This window comes from Bos javanicus, chromosome 8 (genome assembly GCF_032452875.1).
Source record: "Bos javanicus breed banteng chromosome 8, ARS-OSU_banteng_1.0, whole genome shotgun sequence".
NCBI classification, from domain to species: domain Eukaryota; kingdom Metazoa; phylum Chordata; class Mammalia; order Artiodactyla; family Bovidae; genus Bos; species Bos javanicus.
The window spans coordinates 23,607,913-23,625,157 of NC_083875.1; the positions used below are offsets into that span (position 1 = coordinate 23,607,913).

A 17,245-nucleotide genomic window follows, 5' to 3' on the forward strand; every position below is an offset into this window, starting at 1 on the left:
CAATGCTTCTTTTGTGTTATTACACTGGAAATGAAATATACTCATGGAAACATCTCAATCCAAAAGGAGATATTTATCTATATAAGTCAACTCAGCTTGAAAGAAAAACCTGAGGCTCAATCTCTCTTCTTTAGTCTAAAAGAGAACTTAGAGGTGTGACTCCATAGCCTATTGTGACAGTTTTTAAATTGCACCAATTTTTAAAATGCCACATCTCTCTGCAATTCCTTTTTAATGGTCTAATACATAAGGTTTGAATTCTTCAGTTATTTACAGGACTATTGCTCCTGTGTTCTGGTGGTCTACAGATAATATTGGCATAATAATGAACATGGGTTAATTCATAGCGTTCTCTTCATTCTCTCACCAAACTGTGCTGACCACATATGCATATGTGACAATGTGCTTGGTGATGTGGATTCCAGGAGCGTCAGGAGTGGATCATGACTGCTGTCCTGGGAGCAGGGGAGAAGACTTTGGAGGCAGGACGAGGAGGAAGGAGGCAGCACATGCTCAGAGCAGCTGAGGGCCAGTACTCAGAGCTGATGAAGAGGAGGGACCAGGAGTAGCAGGAAGCTCTACTCTCACACAATCTGGGGCTCCTGAGTGTAGCTAACACCAGACTTTCATTTCGTCTTTTAAACATCAAGACGACTTTAGTAGCAGTCACAGAGGACATCCTTTAATTCAAATAATTCAAAGTTTGCAAATTAGCCTGAAAATGTGGAACTTAGTGAATGATAGCTGTCTTTCATATCAATATAGCCAATAGTAACCTCTTTACTCCACCCTCAGTCCAACCAAGAGAAGCTTTGAGTGCAAGTTCCTTAACACAGGCAAGGGTCTGCATGTTGAATCCCTAAGTGTTCATTCTAGGAGAGGGAATGCCCGCAGGACTATGAAGAGCCCAGGAGCCCAAGTTTCCTCCCTTTTGAGCAGGGCCTTGTACATAATGGAGAGAAATCCTACAGCACTTGAAGTTCTTTGCTGAGGAAGAGATCTAGGAAAATTGTCCACTCTCCTAGAATTTTGATGTTTTGTTCCTGGTCAGGGAACTAGATCCTACGGGCCACAACCAAGACTTCCCATGCCACAAGTAAAGATCCTACCTGAGGCAAGGAATACGGAAAAGCCAGCATGCCGCAACCAAGACCTGGCACAGCCAAATAAATACATAAAATAAATGCATTTAAAATTCTTAAAAAACCCAAAGAAACCCAACCCATCAATGTGATCATATCACAAGGTGGGATATTAGGGAGATAAGGGTTAGCAACCAATAAAATTCAGTTATCATTTTTAAGAACATAATTATTTTTTACCAAAATTAAGATCAGGATCTTTTTGAATCATTTCATTCCCTTTCATTCTAGTTTTTTCAAAGCAACTTCTCATTGCCCAGGTGGATTTGTCACATATACACAGCAAGGCTGGTCTCTTTGACCCTGTGAGAGAGGGTTAGTGTTCTAACAACTGGGGTTCTGATTGCTGTCTCCCATGAGCTGGTGTGTGACTTCTTCCTTTTCCCCTTATACACACCACATATGGATTAAAGGAAAGAAAAATCAGGTGGCTGGTCTTACAAAGCTGAGGGGATTCCATGGACTCAGGACTTGGCCTTCATTGAGCTTCTCTCAGAAGCAGCCATGTCCCAGCCTTTCTGTGGTTCATATTGACCTGATCCTTCCCCTCTGCCACAGCCTAGGCCCCAGCTATGCTGCACTGAAGTTTGCTAACCCAGAATACATCACTGTGTCAGGGAAAGCCACTTCCTTTCTTTCATATTCATGACATTGAGACTTACCCTTGTTTTCTAGTTGCCCACGAAACAACTGTGGAATTTTACTTTCTAGAAAAATGGCAAAGAGAAACAAAAAAATCTAACCTCTTGAAAGTGATGCAGCTCCTCAGGCTTTCTTTACTTCCCTTTCTTGTTCTCACCTCATCCTGAATTACGACCAGAGAAGGAGCAATGAGACAAATCTTGTCCAATAAGTCACTAAGTGAATATAAAAAGTTTAAATTAAAAATTACACTCAAGGAAAGAAGGCTATTTCTCCTGATCTAGCATGCTGGGTCTCACTGACCTGCTTTCTCAGAGGAGACAGAGAGAGAGAGGAACAGAGATGCCGGGTGGAATCAACTGCCTGAACAAACAACTGTAACTCACTAGATTCTGTGACATACGCTTCCAACGAGAGACAACACCAGCACTGAATCTCCTTCCTCCAGCTCAGAAACTCTGAGCAGAACAAGTGTTGAACAGTTTAAATAAAAGAGTTGAATAATAAAAACTATATTTGGCAAAGTAGATATTATTTATCTACTAAAAGCAAAATGACTGCAGTTGGAAATTCCTTCACCAACTTACACAAACAAACTTTTGCTCTCAGCATCTGAGCACTGCTGATATTTTGGATATCTGGGGAAACGGGTCAGGAGAAGAGGAGGTCACCACTGAGAACTAGGGTCCTTCACAGAAACACTCCAGGGGAGAGATGGGGTTCAGGAAGAAAATTTATTTTCCCAACAAATAAACAAGCCCTCCACAGAAGGAGATTTTGAGGCCACAGGTTGTGGTGAGTCTGTCCGCAGGGAGGGAGTCCAGCAGGTGAGAAAGGGACTCTGTCACTCAGAGGACAGGGGGTGGCTCCATGTGATCTCTCCCTTGGGAGTGAGGTGCTGCTGGAAAATACAATTATCCTGGATGTAGAGACTCCTCACCCATGTTCCCTGAGAAGAACCAGGATTCTGGCGGGGGTGTTGGCCCAGTCTGTGGAGGACGACAGGTCTCCAGCAAGAAAATGGTGGAAAGAAAGGGTGATGTCTGTAATGGCCCTGATTTGTGGTTCCCTAAAACACAGCCACATGGACCTGCAGGAATATGTTCTAGAAGAAAGAAAAACGTGGGGTAAACTCATGGACTGATAATAATCAGCCTCTTCTCAAAATCAAACTCTAAAGAAAACCCATCTTGTTTCAAAGAGCTCAACTGCCACAGTGATCTGGTAAATTCCTAAATAAATACGGAAACCATAGGGCTGAGGGAGCCTGGCTTCCTAGGTAAAGTGAGAGGGGAAAATGGAGCCTAAGATGAGGGCTACAAATGTGTTCCTGGACAAGAGGAGAGGAACATTTATGCATGAGAGACAGGGAACAATATGGGTGTAATTACTAATGTACTTCAATTCTAACATAAGACGAAGACCTTCTCATTTGATGATGAATATCCATTTGGATAAGCATGTCTGAAGTTACTGGGAAAAGGTAAAATTAATAGTTTATAAATTGATGACAATTTCTTTGACCATATTCAGAATACATAACAGAAAACCAAAATAGGAAGTAAAAGTGTACAGAAATGACTAGAAAATGAAAATTACTGTGTTCCCTATTTAATGGCTTTGCTTAGAAAGCATGGCATCAGAGAACCTACCTCAAGGTTCCACCAGACGCCGTCTCAGCCAGCCCAGCAGCAGCCTCATCTTCCCCATGGCCTTCGTGCTCTCTCTACTGATGGCCCTGGTGCTGGTCAGCTATGGCCCGGGAGGATCCCTGGGATGTGACCTGTCTCAGAACCACGTGCTGGTTGGCAGGCAGAACCTCAGGCTCCTGGACCAAATGAGGAGACTCTCCCCTCGCTTCTGTCTGCAGGACAGAAAAGACTTCGCTTTCCCCCAGGAGATGGTGGAGGGTGGCCAGCTCCAGGAGGCCCAGGCCTTCTCTGTGCTCCACGAGATGCTCCAGCAGACCTTCGACCTCTTCCACACAGAGCGCTCCTCTGCTGCCTGGGACACCACCCTCCTGGAGCAGCTCCGCACTGGACTCCATCAGCAGCTGGATGACCTGGACGCCTGCCTGGGGCAAGTGATGGGAGAGGAAGACTCTGCCCTGGGAAGGACGGGCCCCACACTGGCCGTGAAGAGGTACTTCCACGGAATCCATGTCTACCTGAAAGAGAAGGAATACAGCGACTGTGCCTGGGAAATCGTCAGACTAGGAATCATGAGATCCTTGTCTTCATCAACCAGCTTGCAAGAAAGGTTAAGAATGACGGATGGAGACCAGAATTTACCTTGACATGACTCACTGACTAAGATGCCACATCATCCTTGCACACTCAAGTGTAGTCATTTTGGAAGACTCTGGTTCTGCTTTAGCCACCAACCTTATTGAATTAGTTAGGTCAAATCACAGTAATACAGTATTAGTAAGCAAGTGGATATACAAGTACCCAGCTGCAAGGGAATCAGTCTATAAGCAATGACTACTTTGATGTTATTTATTTATATTTTATTTATTTAATGTATTATTTTATCTCAATATTTTACATTTTTTAATAAAGATGGATATGCTTACATTGCATTAAAATATAGAAAATATATTCCCCTTTCTTTTTGATTAAAATTGTAATTTTTTTTATTTATTAAATATTTATCAAGGTAAACTTCTTGAGGTTTTTTAATTTTGAAAATCTAAATACTTATTTTGCCTATATATACCTATCACAAAACAGTAATTGTTCATTTTACACTGTGGTACAGTTCTATCACCTTCTAACAAATGTCTGTCAAAAGGTGGAATTCTTCAAGCTTTCTGGTGGCGCAGTTTCTAGGACTGTGAGTTTTCCCTCCAAGGAGCCTTGGTGGGGAACTAAGATCCTATAAGCAGTCAAAGGTGCCAAAAAGAAAACAGGTAGAAAGGAGATTATAAAATTGTAGAAAATGATTAATTTTGATGTCATAGGCATAACTAATCTATACCCACTCATTAAAGAATGGTTGATAGACATATCTGAGGGAAGCAGTCACCTCCTGCAGAAAAGCTGATGCCATACGGTGTGGACTGGCTGCTCCTGACTCCATTACTCTGCCTCCCACCTTCTCCTCAGTACTGCCTTACTGAGCAATTCACTCCCTTACACAATACCTTCACTGCCTCCAACACAGGAGCTCTGTTCTGTGCTGGTTTCTTCTAGCTGCATGGTGTAGTCAGAGTGGAAGCCACAGGAAAAGAGCCCAAGTGAAAGGAGAGTTCTAGAAATTCCAAAACCTCTGAATCCCAACTCTGCTATTTACCAGCAGTGACATCCTAAAAAATATCACAAACACTATAGATCAGTTTCTTCATCTTTAATATGGGGACAGTAAGAGTAGTTTTCACAGGATTACTGTTTGGATTCATTGAGTCCATATCACACAAGAGGCATCAAGCGCTCCTGGCAGAAATCATCAGGACTGTGAGAATCACGGAGTGGCTGCCCTCAGGGAGGAGACAGGACAGCCGCCCTGAGCCAGTGACTGGAGGGCAGCCCTGGAAAGGTGCTGGCCCCTGACAAAGGTATTTTCAACTTCAGTGGTTTCATAGTGTTTTCAGTGTGAGAACTTTCCTTTGCTGCATGCTGAAGAGAATTCCGATTTCTGGGTTTCATATCTCTAAAAAGCACTCCTATGAGTTCGTGGCTATGGAATGAGGTTCGTGACATTGTGCAGGAGACAGGGATCAAGACCATCCCCATGGAAAAGAAATGCAAAAAAGCAAAATGGCTGTCTGGGGAGGCCTTACAAATAGCTTTGAAAAGAAGAGAAGCAAAAAGCAAAGGAGAAAAGGAAAGATATAAGCATCTGAATGCAGAGTTCCAAAGAATAGCAAGAAGAGATAAGAAAGCCTTCCTCAGCGATCAATGCAAAGAAATAGAGGAAAACAACAGAATGGGAAAGACTAGAGATCTCTTCAAGAAAATTAGAGATACCAAGGGAACATTTCATGCAAAGATGGGCTCGATAAAGGACAGAAATGGTATGGACCTAACAGAAGCAGAAGATATAAGGAAGAGATGGCAAGACTACACAGAAGAACTGTACAAAAAAGATCTTCACAACCCAAATAATCACGATGGTGTCATCACTGACCTAGAGCCAGATATCCTGGAATGTGAAGTCCAGTGGGCCTTGGAAAGCATCACTACGAACAAAGGTAGTGGAGGTGATGGGATTCCAGTTGAGCTATTCCAAATCCTGAAAGATGATGCTGTGAAAGTGCTGCACTCAATATGCCAGCAAATTTGGAAAACTCAGCAGTGGCCACCGGACTGGAAAAGCTCAGTTTTCATTCCAATCCCAAAGAAAGGCAATGCCAACAAAAGCTCAAACTACCGCACAATTGCACTCGTGTCACAGGCTAGTAAAGTAATGCTCAAAATTCTCCAAACAAGGATTCAGCAATATGTGAACCGTGAACTTCCTGATGTTCAAGCTGGTTTTAGAAAAGGCAGAGGAACCAGAGATCAAATTGCCAACATCCGCTGGATCATGGGGAAAGCAATAGAGTTCCAGAAAAACATCTATTTCTGCTTTACTGACTATGCCAAAGCCTTTAACTGTGTGGATCACAATAAACTGTGGAAAATTCTGAAAGAGATGGGAATCCCAGACCACCTGATCTGCCTCTTGAGAAATCTGTATGCAGGTCAGGAAGCAACAGTTAGAACTGGACATGGAACAACAGACTGGTTCCAAATAGGAAAAGGAGGACATCAAGGCTGTATATTGTCACCTTGTTTATTTAACTTATATGCAGAGTATATCATGAGAAACGCTGGGCTGGAAGAAGCACAAACTGGAATCAAGATTGCAGGGAGAGATATCAATAACCTCAGATATGCAGATGACACCACCCTTATGGCAGAAAGTGAAGAGGAACTAAAGAGCCTCTTGATGAAAGTGAAAGAGGAGAGTGAAAAAGTTGGCTTAAAGCTCAACATTCAGAAAACGAAGATCATGTCATCTGGTCCCATCACTTGATGGGAAATAGATGGGGAAACAGTGGAAACAGTGTCAGACTTTATTTTTTGGGCTCCAAAATCACTGCAGATGGGGATTGCAGCCATGAAATTAAAAGATGCTTACTCTTGGAAGGAAAGTAATGACCAACCTAGATAGCATATTAAAAAGCAGAGACATTACTTTGCCAACAAAGGTCCATCTAATCAAGGCTATGGTTTTTCCTGTGGTCATGTATGGATGTGAGAGTTGGACTGTGAAGAAAGCTGAGCACTGAAGAATTGACGCTTTTGAGCTGTGGTATTGGAGAAGACTCTTGAGAGTCCCTTGGACTGCAAGGAGATCCAACCAGTCCATTCTAAAGGAGATCAGTCCTGAGTGTTCTTTGGAAGGACTGATGCTAAAGCTGAAACTCTAATACTTTGACCACCTCATGTGAAGAGTTGTCTCATTGAAAAAGACTCTGATCCTGGGAGGGATTGGGGGCAGGAGAAAAAGGGGATCACAGAGGATGAGATGGCTGGATGGCATCACCAACTCGATGGACAAGAGTTTGGATGAACTCCGGGAGTTGGTTATGGACAGGGAGGCCTGGCGTGTTGCAATTTATGGGGTCACTAAGAGTCAAACATGACTGAGCAACTGAACTGAACTGAATGGAGAAACAGACATAGAGAATAAACTGATGGACATGGGGAGAGGGGACAGGGTGAGATGTATGGAGAGAGTAACATGGAAACTTACATTACGATATGTAAAATAGATAGCCAACGGGAATTTGCTGAATGGCTCAGGAAACTCCAACAGGGGCTCTGTATCAACCTAGAGGATTGGGATGGGGAGGAAGATGGGAGGGAGTTTCAAAAGGGAGGGGATATACGTATACCTATGACTGATTAATGTTGAGGTTTGATAGAACACAACAAAATTCTGTAAGGCAATTATCCTCAATAAAATAATAAATTTTAAAAAATCGGTAGCTTTCACATTTAAGTTATAGCTTAAAATTTTATATGATTCTCAACTCTACATTGAATACAAAGAGTAATATTTATACTTCCTTTTTCTATGTACAGAGAAAAGATACCCATAGAATACATAAAAACATACCCAGTATATCTGTGCTATCAAAATTTCACAATCAGGGCACCTAAAATATATCTAAAAAGGCTCTGTGGTCAGAAGAAAGAAGGGCAACATGAAAAAAAAAATGATTGAGAAATGCTGCCTTAATCCATTTGGAGAGTGTAAAATGAAAAGCAAAAACAAAAGTAGAAAGCAAGAGGGAACTTTCAGAAAATGGAAACCATGGGCTCCTACTTAAGACACAGGCCTGAAGAAAGGTCTTCAGAGAACTAAGAGCAAGTTCACAGAGTCACCCACCACCCCAGGCCAGAAGCATCTGCAAGGTCCCCGATGGCCCCAGCCTGGTCCTTCCTCCTGGCCCTGCTGCTGCTCAGCTGCAACGCCATCTGCTCTCTGGACTGCCACCTGCCTCACACCCACAGCCTGGCCAACAGGAGGGTCCTGACGCTCCTGCAACAACTGAGGAGGGTCTCCCCTTCCTCCTGCCTGCAGGACAGAAATGACTTCTCATTCCCCCAGGAGGCGCTGCATGGCAGCCAGTTGCAGAAGGCTCAGGCCATCTCTGTGCTCCACGAGGTGACCCAGCACACCTTCCAGCTCTTCAGCACAGAGGGCTCGGCCGCTGTGTGGGACCAGAGCCTCCTCGACAAGCTCCGCGCTGCACTGGATCAGCAGCTCACTGACCTGCAAGCCTGTCTGAGGCAGGAGGAGGGGCTGCCAGGGGCTCCCCTGCTCAAGGAGGACTCCAGCCTGGCTGTGAGGAAATACTTCCACAGACTCACTCTCTATCTGCAAGAGAAGAGACACAGCCCTTGTGCCTGGGAGGTTGTCAGAGCACAAGTCATGAGAGCCTTCTCTTCCTCAACCAACTTGCAGGAGAGATTCAGGAGAAAGGACTGACACACCTGGTTCAACACGGAAATGATTCTCACGAACCAACAGACCACACTTCCTCCTGCACTGCCATGTGGAAGACTCTCATTTCTGCTGTCATCATGGCCTGAATTGATTCAATTTGTCGAATATTTCCTGGAATATTAAGTGACATTATGTTCTACTCTACAGGCACTTGGTCGTTACAGATGCTGAAGCTGATCTATCTACTTATTCACTACCTGGACCATTATTTATCTATTTTAGTATTTATTTATCTATTTATAAATATTTAAATGATCTTGTTGATATAATATTATGTATGTGTATTTATGAGAAAATGTATATTTTGTATTTAGTTAATTTGTGATTATTTTCACTCATTAAATTCTTACTGTAAAAATCTTACTTTGTTTTTTCCCTAAAACACCAAGCCTGAATGGCTGCTTATTTAAAAAAATGCATTTTGTAAATCCTTGTCCCTTCTTTAGGATTTGGATGTTAGAAGTAAAAAATCACAAGCTCTACCTATGTTTTTTGTTGCTGTGAAGACCTCGAAGTGAACATAACTACTCCAATACGTTTTGTAACTCAGATTTTTTCAAAAGAAAAGTAACGTAAAAGCAACGATCCAAAAAATCCATGCTTCAGGATTTGATGAGGGCTTGGGAACAGCTTTCTGCCTCTTGTTGGTTGTCGAAGTTGTTTCCCTGGAAAGTGGTAGAGATGCTTGAAGAGATGGTGGTCAGTTGGTGAGAGGTCAGGTGAATATCTTACCTTTACACTCAAATACCACAATCATTCACTTCCTCCCGGTGTAGGAATCCCCAGCATGCTCTCCTCATTCACTCTGCATGAAGGTGTCCTCTTCATTCATATAGCTGTTTCATTCTCCATTATGGTTTCTGGTCGTCATTTTCCTTTAAGACTGCAAAGCCACCAACCGAAAGCAGAACCTGAGTGAAACTTCTAGATTTGTCAGGCACTCCCCTATGAGTTCACCTGCTCTGCCTGCCAAGCACTGCAGGTCCAGACTGCCCCGCCTCAAAGAGAAACAGTAAATAGAGGGAACCCCGCACCACAGTGAACAATGGTGGAGACTCCAGGGGCTCCTCTGTGCCTCCACCTGGCTCTTCCATGTGCTGCTTGCACTAGGAGGAGCTTGCCTGGGTCAGGAGTCTCACTTTGCTCAAAAAGCCCAAAGCGCAGGAAACTTGGAGTTGAAAGTCGGCAGCAGTTTGAGAACTCTGAAGGAGAACAGAGAAGTGTAAAGTGTTCCCTGGAAAGCGGCAGGTCCTCAGGACATGGAACCACACAGATGAGCTGCACTGGGGCAAGACGGCCACTCCTGTCACAGCTCCAGACACGTTTCCTCCTTAGGACCCAGCAAGGTATCTCAGAGCAGAGCAAGATGTATCTGGGGACAAAGCAGTCCATGCAGTTCTTAAATTCCTCCATAATGTCTTTGCATCTTTGAGAGACAAAATCAAACGAGCTTGAATAAAAGAGTCACAGGCAGGCCTTTAGAACATTCATTAACAGTGGGACAGAGCCATCCCCCCAGGACATATGTCAGTAATGTGCAGACTGGGAGATCGCAATTTCTCAAAGTAACAAAGATCTTTGTGGAAATTAGTGTATTTAATGTAGGCAATTTTGAAGGAGGACATTGATGGATCAATCATCTTTCTCTTCTTCCCAGTTGGGACACATAGCACATATAGCTACATGTAAAGTCAGAGGGGCATTTTTTTATATAATTTAATTTATTTATTCATTTTTCACTGTACTGGGTCTTAATAGCTGCATGCACTTTTGCTCAAAGCTGGGCTTCTCTCTAGTGGTGGTGCATAGGCTTCTCATTGCAGTAGCTTCTCTCGTTGAGGAGCTTGGGCTCTAGGGCACTCGGGCTTCAGTCGTGGCAGTCCCGGGGTCTAGGCACAGGCTCAATGGCTGTGGTGCACGGGCTTCACAGCCTCTAGACCACATGTAGTCCTACGTGTCACCTGCCTTGGCAGGCAGATTCCTTACCACTGAGCCATCAGGGGAGCTCCTCAGAGGACATTTAAAGTACATTGAGAGCTGTAGAAACCTTCTTGAAGATTAGGGTCCTAAAACAAGTAAAAAACATTCCTTTATTACCGGTAAAAGTATCAGTTTATTAACAAATTATTTTCTAAATAACTTTTCAATGTCAATTCTATACTATTACTTAATGATATTTAATAAGTTGATCTAGAAATGAAAAAAAAAAGATAACTATATAAGGCATTGAGGCTTACTTCACAATTCAAGCCAGTCTCTCCCTGCTAAGGAGAAAAATCTTCACTGCTTCTGTCTAGGAAGCACATATGTTTTTCCCTTTTGTCACAAACAGGCCTCCTCAACAGCCACATCCTGAGCAGAAGCTGGAAAACAAGGAGCAGAGGTTTTTCACTGGACTCGACACCAGGATGACCCGTCTGGACTGGAGGTGAGCAATGCAGGTGTCCTCCTTTAGAATGAGAACACCAGGCTGTGGGAGTTCATTTTTTCAGGAGGACTTGCTGAGGACTACAGGCTGGAGGTCAGCCTCTCTTCTGCTCTAAGGGACTGCTCCACGGATGTTGGGGAGGTCAGTATGCATGTGATTGTGGTGAAGGGGTGATGTGCAGATAAGCTCACATCTTGGGAGAATGTGGCTGAGAATCAGGAGGAACAGATGTCTCTCTGAAGGATTTTAGAGCTTTTCTACCCATGAGAAGGTGCAAAATTGGGTTCATAAATTTCCTCTGGAAATTATCTAACTCTCTGCTGACCTGCTGTGTCAGTTTTCCCAGAGCACAGAGTGCCTCTTTCCTGATCTCCATCCTGAACTCCTATCAGGGTGTGTTGGAGGTCAGGACTGCAGTGAGTAGTGACTTCATTCTGCAGAACCTGCTGAGGAAAGATGTTTTCATTGTCATCCTGAAGGAGCAACGTCAGAGCTCATGTGGCGAGAAACTGTTGGATGCTTTTTCTTTGTACTTAAACTCACAAGAAAGGTCAAGAGTTTAAAATACATAGAAAAGAGGGCTCACTTCTCATAGGGATAATAAAGTTATTTCACTATATTTCATTGAAGAAACCACTTATAAAAGCTTAGACTTCCTTCTGCGTGGCTTGTGTGATTGGACTTCCCCAACCAGGGATCCAGGGACTGAAATCAGGTCACAGCAGTGAAAGTGCTGGATCCTAACCACTAGCCAATGAGCAAACACCTGCTTTTTTTTTTTAAGCTGGCAGAACAATCTATTCCCTTCTAACTACTTAATAGTGATTTCGTCTATTTAAATTAAATCTTAGTTCTGCTGACTTCAGACCACACCCTGTGGCCCTACAAAACAATAGATAGTGGCCCCTTGGCATTTGAAATGGATAGCATATTGAAAAGCAGAGACATTACTTTGCAAAAAAAGGTCTGTCTAGTCAAGGCTATGGTTTTTCCAGTGGTCCTGTATGGATGTGAAAGTTGGACTGTGAAGAAAGCTGAGCACCGAAGAATTGATGCTTTTGAACTGTGGTGTTGGAGAAGACTCTTGAGAGTCCCTTGGACTGCAAGGAGATCCAACCAGTCCATTGTGAAGGAGATCAACCCTAGAATTTCTTTGGAAGGAATGATGCTAAAGCTGAAACTCCAGTACTTTGGCCACCTCATGCGAAGAGTTGACTCATTGGAAAAGACTCTGATGCTGGGAGGGATTGGGGGCAGGAGGAGAAGGGGACGACAGAGGATGAGATGGCTGGATGGCATCAGCGACTCGATGGACCTGAGTTTGAGTGAACTCCGGGAGTTGGTGATGGACAGGGACCTGGCATGCTGTGATTCATGGGGTCACAAAGAGTCGGACACGACTGAGCGAATGAACTGAACTAAACTAAACTGAACTGAAGGGGTCTTTGTCATCTCATTCTCCTCCTCACTTACTTCATTGGTTCCTTAATGTCATGTTGATTTTCACCCTTTCTTTAATTTTTTTAATGGGATCCTTCAGACAAATCAAAGCCCCCAAGGTTTGCCATTGAATCTTTGCTACTATTGGAATAGTTCATTTGTCCAGATTTATATTGTTCTCCAGGATTCTAAGTAAGTGTGACCTAAGAGTTAATAAGAGGATTCAGTTAAAATTCTAAAGAACTTGGAAAGTGGCTAGTCCATTAGTAGCAAGCAATAAAATTCAGTGATTATTTTAATATCATAATTACTATTTCCCTGATTAAGATCAGGGTCTTTTGGAATCATTTTATTCCATTTCCTTTTAGTTTTTCTCAAAGCATCTTCTCATTGCCTGGGCGGATTTGTTACCTAGGCAGATGCTCAGGAAGGTTGGGCTCCAAGACACTGCCAAAGAGGATTTGTGTTCTAGCAATTGGCATTCTAGTTGTTCACCTCTTGTTAGGTGGTGGGTTTGACTTCTTCCTTCTCTCCTGAAACTAATCCTACATGGATTAATTGAAAGGAAACTGAGATAGCTGATCTTCCAAAGCAAAGGGCAGTCAACTGACCCAGGATTTGGCCTTTGTTGAGCTTCTGTCGGAAGCAGCCATGCCCCAAGCTCCGTGTTGTTCGTACTGGCCTCATGCTTCCCCTCTGCCACAGCCTCATCCCCAGCTGTGCTGTATTAAATTTGCTAACTCAGAATGAGTCATTCCATCAGGGGAAACCACTTCCCTTCTTTCAGACATTCAGAATACATTAGTTTTCTCTTTGCCCACAACACAACTGTGGACTTTTACTTTCCAGGGAAGTGTCAAAGAGAAACAACAACAACAACAAAAATTAAAGTTTGAAATGATAGAGCTACAGCCCCTCTGCCTTTCTTTGCTTTATTGTTCTTACCTCAACGTGAATTAGAACCAGAGCAGAAGCAGCAAGACAAATCCTGACCAACAAGTCACTAAAAGAATGTAGAAACTTTAAGTAAAAAATTACACTCAAGTAAAGGAAAGAAGGCTATTTCTCCCTGAACGAGTACCTGGCTCTCACAATCCTAAATTCTCAGAGGGAGAAAGAAACAGAGGAACAGAGATGCCCAGTGGAATCAACTGCCTGAATGAACAACTGTAACTCACTAGATTCTGTGACATAAGCTTCCAGTGAGAGACTACACCATCACTGAATCTCCTTCTTCCATCTCAGAAACGCTGAGCAGAACAAGTCTTGAACAGTTTAAGTAAAAGGATTGAATAATAAAACTATACTTGGCAAAGCAGGTAATATTTGTCTACTAAAAGCAAAATAATTGCAGTTGGAAATTCCTCTACCAACTTGCACAAATACATCTTTGCTCTCAGTATCTGAGCACTGCTGACACTTTGGACATCTGGGGACATGGGTCAGGAGAAGAGGAGGTCACCACTGAGAACTAGGGTTCTTCACACAAACACTGCAGGGGAGAGGACGGGGGTTGAGGAAGATGATTTATTCTCCCAACAAATAAGCCCTCCACAGAAAGGAGATTTTCGAGTCCACAGGATGTGGTGAGCCTGTCCTCAAAAAGGAAGTCCAGAAGGGGAGGAAGGGACTCTGTCACTCTAGAGGACAGGGGGTGGCTCCATGTGATCTCTCCCTTGTGAGTGAGGTGCTGCTGGGAAAATACAATTATCCTGGATTGAGAGTCTCCTCTCCAATGTTCTCTAAGAACCAGGATTCTGGTGGGGGTATTGGCCCAGTCTGTGGAGGACAACAAGTCTCCAGTAAGAAAATGGTGGGAAAAAATGATGATATCTGTAATAGTCCTGACCTCAGGTTCCCTGAAGCACAACCAAATGGACTTGCAGGAATGTGTTCCAGAAGGAACAGAAACAGGGGAGGAGTTCATGGACTCATAATAATCAGCCTCTTCTCTAAATCAAACACTCAAGAAAACTCAGCATTTGTTTTGAAGAACTTAATTGACAGAGTGATCTGGTAAATGCCTAAATAAATACGGAAACCACAGAGCTGAGGGAGCCTCTATTCCTATGTAAAGTAAGAGGGGAAAAAGGGGCCTAATATCAGGGCTCCTGATGTGTTCACGGATAAGAGGAGAGCAACATTTATGCATGAGAGACAAAGAGCAATAATGTATATAATTACAAATGTCCATTAATTCTGACTTAAGACAAAGACCTTTCTCATTTGATTGATAAATATCCATTTAGATGGGTACATTTGAAGTTATCAGGAAGTAGGAAAAATTAATAGTTTAGATTGGTGACATTTTCTTCGATCATACTGTGAATACATAAATGAAAATCAAAAAAGGAAGTAAAAGTGCACAGAAATGACTAGAAAATGAAAACTATCATGTTCCCTGTTTAATGGCCTTGCTAGAAAGCATGGCATCAGAGAACCTACCTCAAGGTTCCACCAGACGCCGTCCCAGCCAGCCCAGCAGCAGCCTCATCTTCCCCATGGCCTTCGTGCTCTCTCTACTGATGGCCCTGGTGCTGGTCAGCTATGGCCCGGGAGGATCCCTGGGCTGTGACCTGTCTCAGAACCACGTGCTGGTTGGCAGGCAGAACCTCAGGCTCCTGGACCAAATGAGGAGACTCTCCCCTCGCTTCTGTCTGCAGGACAGAAAAGACTTCGCTTTCCCCCAGGAAATGGTGGAGGGCGGCCAGCTCCAGGAGGCCCAGGCCATCTCTGTGCTCCACGAGATGCTCCAGCAGACCTTCAACCTCTTCCACACAGAGCGCTCCTCTGCTGCCTGGGACACCACCCTCCTGGAACAGCTCCGCACTGGACTCCATCAGCAGCTGGACGACCTGGACGCCTGCCTGGGGCAGGTGATGGGAGAGGAAGACTCTGCCCTGGGAAGGATGGGCCCCACACTGGCCGTGAAGAGGTACTTCCAGGGCATCCATATCTACCTGCAAGAGAAGGAATACAGTGACTGCACCTGGGAAATTGTCAGAGTGGAGATGATGAGATCCTTCTCTTCATCAGCCAGCTTGCGAGAAAGGTTAAGATGATGGATGGAGACCTGAACTCACCTTGATATGACTTTTACTGACTAAGATGCTACATCTCCCTTGTAGGCTCACCTGCAGCCATTTAAGAGACTGTGAATTCTGCTTTAGCCACAATATTTATTGAATTAAATAAATAAATCCTTTTTCAGTAGTAATAAGCAAGTAGGTATAAAATTATTCAGCTGCACAGGAATCAGTGCATAGCGATGACTGCCCTGATGTTATTCATGTTTCTTATGTACATATTTTCATTTATTATTTTATCTCATCATATTTATATTTTCATATAAAATTTTTGTTTACATTGTAATAAAATTTAGAAAACATGGTCATCTCCTTAATCTTCTAATTTGTTTTTATTAAACTCTTATGAAGGTAAACTTGTTTCTTCATTCTGAAGACCTAAATCTTTATTTTGTCTACATAAACCTATTGTGGAATAGCATTTGCCCTTGTATACTATGGAATGGCTCTATTACTTCTCAGGACTTGATTGTCAAAAGGTGGAATTCCTGGAATTCCCTGGCAGTCCAGTGGTTTGGACTCCACGCTTCCAGTATAGGAAGCCCAGGTGCCATGGATATCTGCTCAGGGAACTACGATTCTGCAGGCTACGGAGGGCAGCCCTCCATTCCACCCCTCCAAAAAAAAAAAGGTATAAAGGAGTTCTGAAACTGTGGTAAATGAATTAGTCCTGGAGTCACAGATAAACTAATTTATACCCAGTCAGCAAGGAACTGTTGGTGTCAGTATCTGGGGGGAAGACTCATCTCCTCCAGAAAAGTTGCCAACATGTGGTGCTGAGTGGCTGATCCCGACACCTGTTACTCTTCCTCCCACCTTCCCCTCAGTCCTGCTTTACTGAACAATCTACTCCCTTACACAATCTCCTCACTGCCTCCCACACAGGAGCTCTGTTCTGGGGTGGTTTCTGGTTCAAAGTTTCTCTGAGTGGAAATCACTGGAAGAGAGCGCAAGTGAAAGGAGAGTTCTAGAAATTTCAAAGCCTTTGAATTGCAGCTCTGCTATTTAACAGCAGTGTGACCCTGCAAAATATCACAAACACTAAGGAGAAGGAAATGGCAACCCACTCCCGTATCCTTTCTTGAAAATCCCATGGACAGAGAGCCTGGTGGGCGACAGTCCATGTGTCACAAGAGTTGGACACGACTGAACCAAATTAGCATGCACGCAGGCACACATGCTGTCTTGATCCTCTTCTTTAATATGGGGAAAATAAGAGTAGTTTTTCATAGGACTACTGTTAGGATCAATGAGCCCATACTACAAGAAGCATAAAAGAGTGCCTGGCAGTAATGATCAGGACAGTGAGTCCCAGAGTAGCTGCCCACAGGGAGCAGATGGGACAGCTGGCCTGAGGCAGTGACTGGAAGGTAACACGGGAAAGATGCTAGGTCCTTGGTAAAAATATTTAACTTGGGTGCTAATTTCACAGTTTGTGAACTCTTCTGTGCTCAATGCTGAAGACAATTCCAATTTCAGTATCTTAGACTTCTAGAAGCATTCTT

The 17,245-nt window shown here is 43.5% G+C and overlaps 3 protein-coding genes across 3 annotated transcripts; all 3 read left to right on the top strand.

Annotated features, from left to right (window-relative positions):
- Positions 1-3,374: 3,374 nt before the first annotated feature.
- Positions 3,375-4,252, top strand: LOC133252523 (interferon omega-1-like). Its single transcript, XM_061425167.1, has one exon. The coding sequence runs from the start codon at positions 3,418-3,420 to the stop codon at positions 4,078-4,080; it is 663 nt and encodes a 220-aa protein (XP_061281151.1). The 5' UTR covers positions 3,375-3,417; the 3' UTR covers positions 4,081-4,252.
- Positions 4,253-7,896: 3,644 nt separating this feature from the next.
- LOC133252518 (interferon alpha-1-like) lies at positions 7,897-8,768 on the top strand. Its single transcript, XM_061425162.1, has one exon. It carries the CDS (start codon positions 8,199-8,201, stop codon positions 8,766-8,768), a length of 570 nt encoding a protein of 189 aa, XP_061281146.1. The 5' UTR covers positions 7,897-8,198.
- A 6,183-nt stretch (positions 8,769-14,951) lies between these two features.
- Positions 14,952-15,771, top strand: LOC133252526 (interferon omega-1-like). Its single transcript, XM_061425171.1, has one exon. It carries the CDS (start codon positions 15,063-15,065, stop codon positions 15,714-15,716), a length of 654 nt encoding a protein of 217 aa, XP_061281155.1. The 5' UTR covers positions 14,952-15,062; the 3' UTR covers positions 15,717-15,771.
- Positions 15,772-17,245: the final 1,474 nt, after the last annotated feature.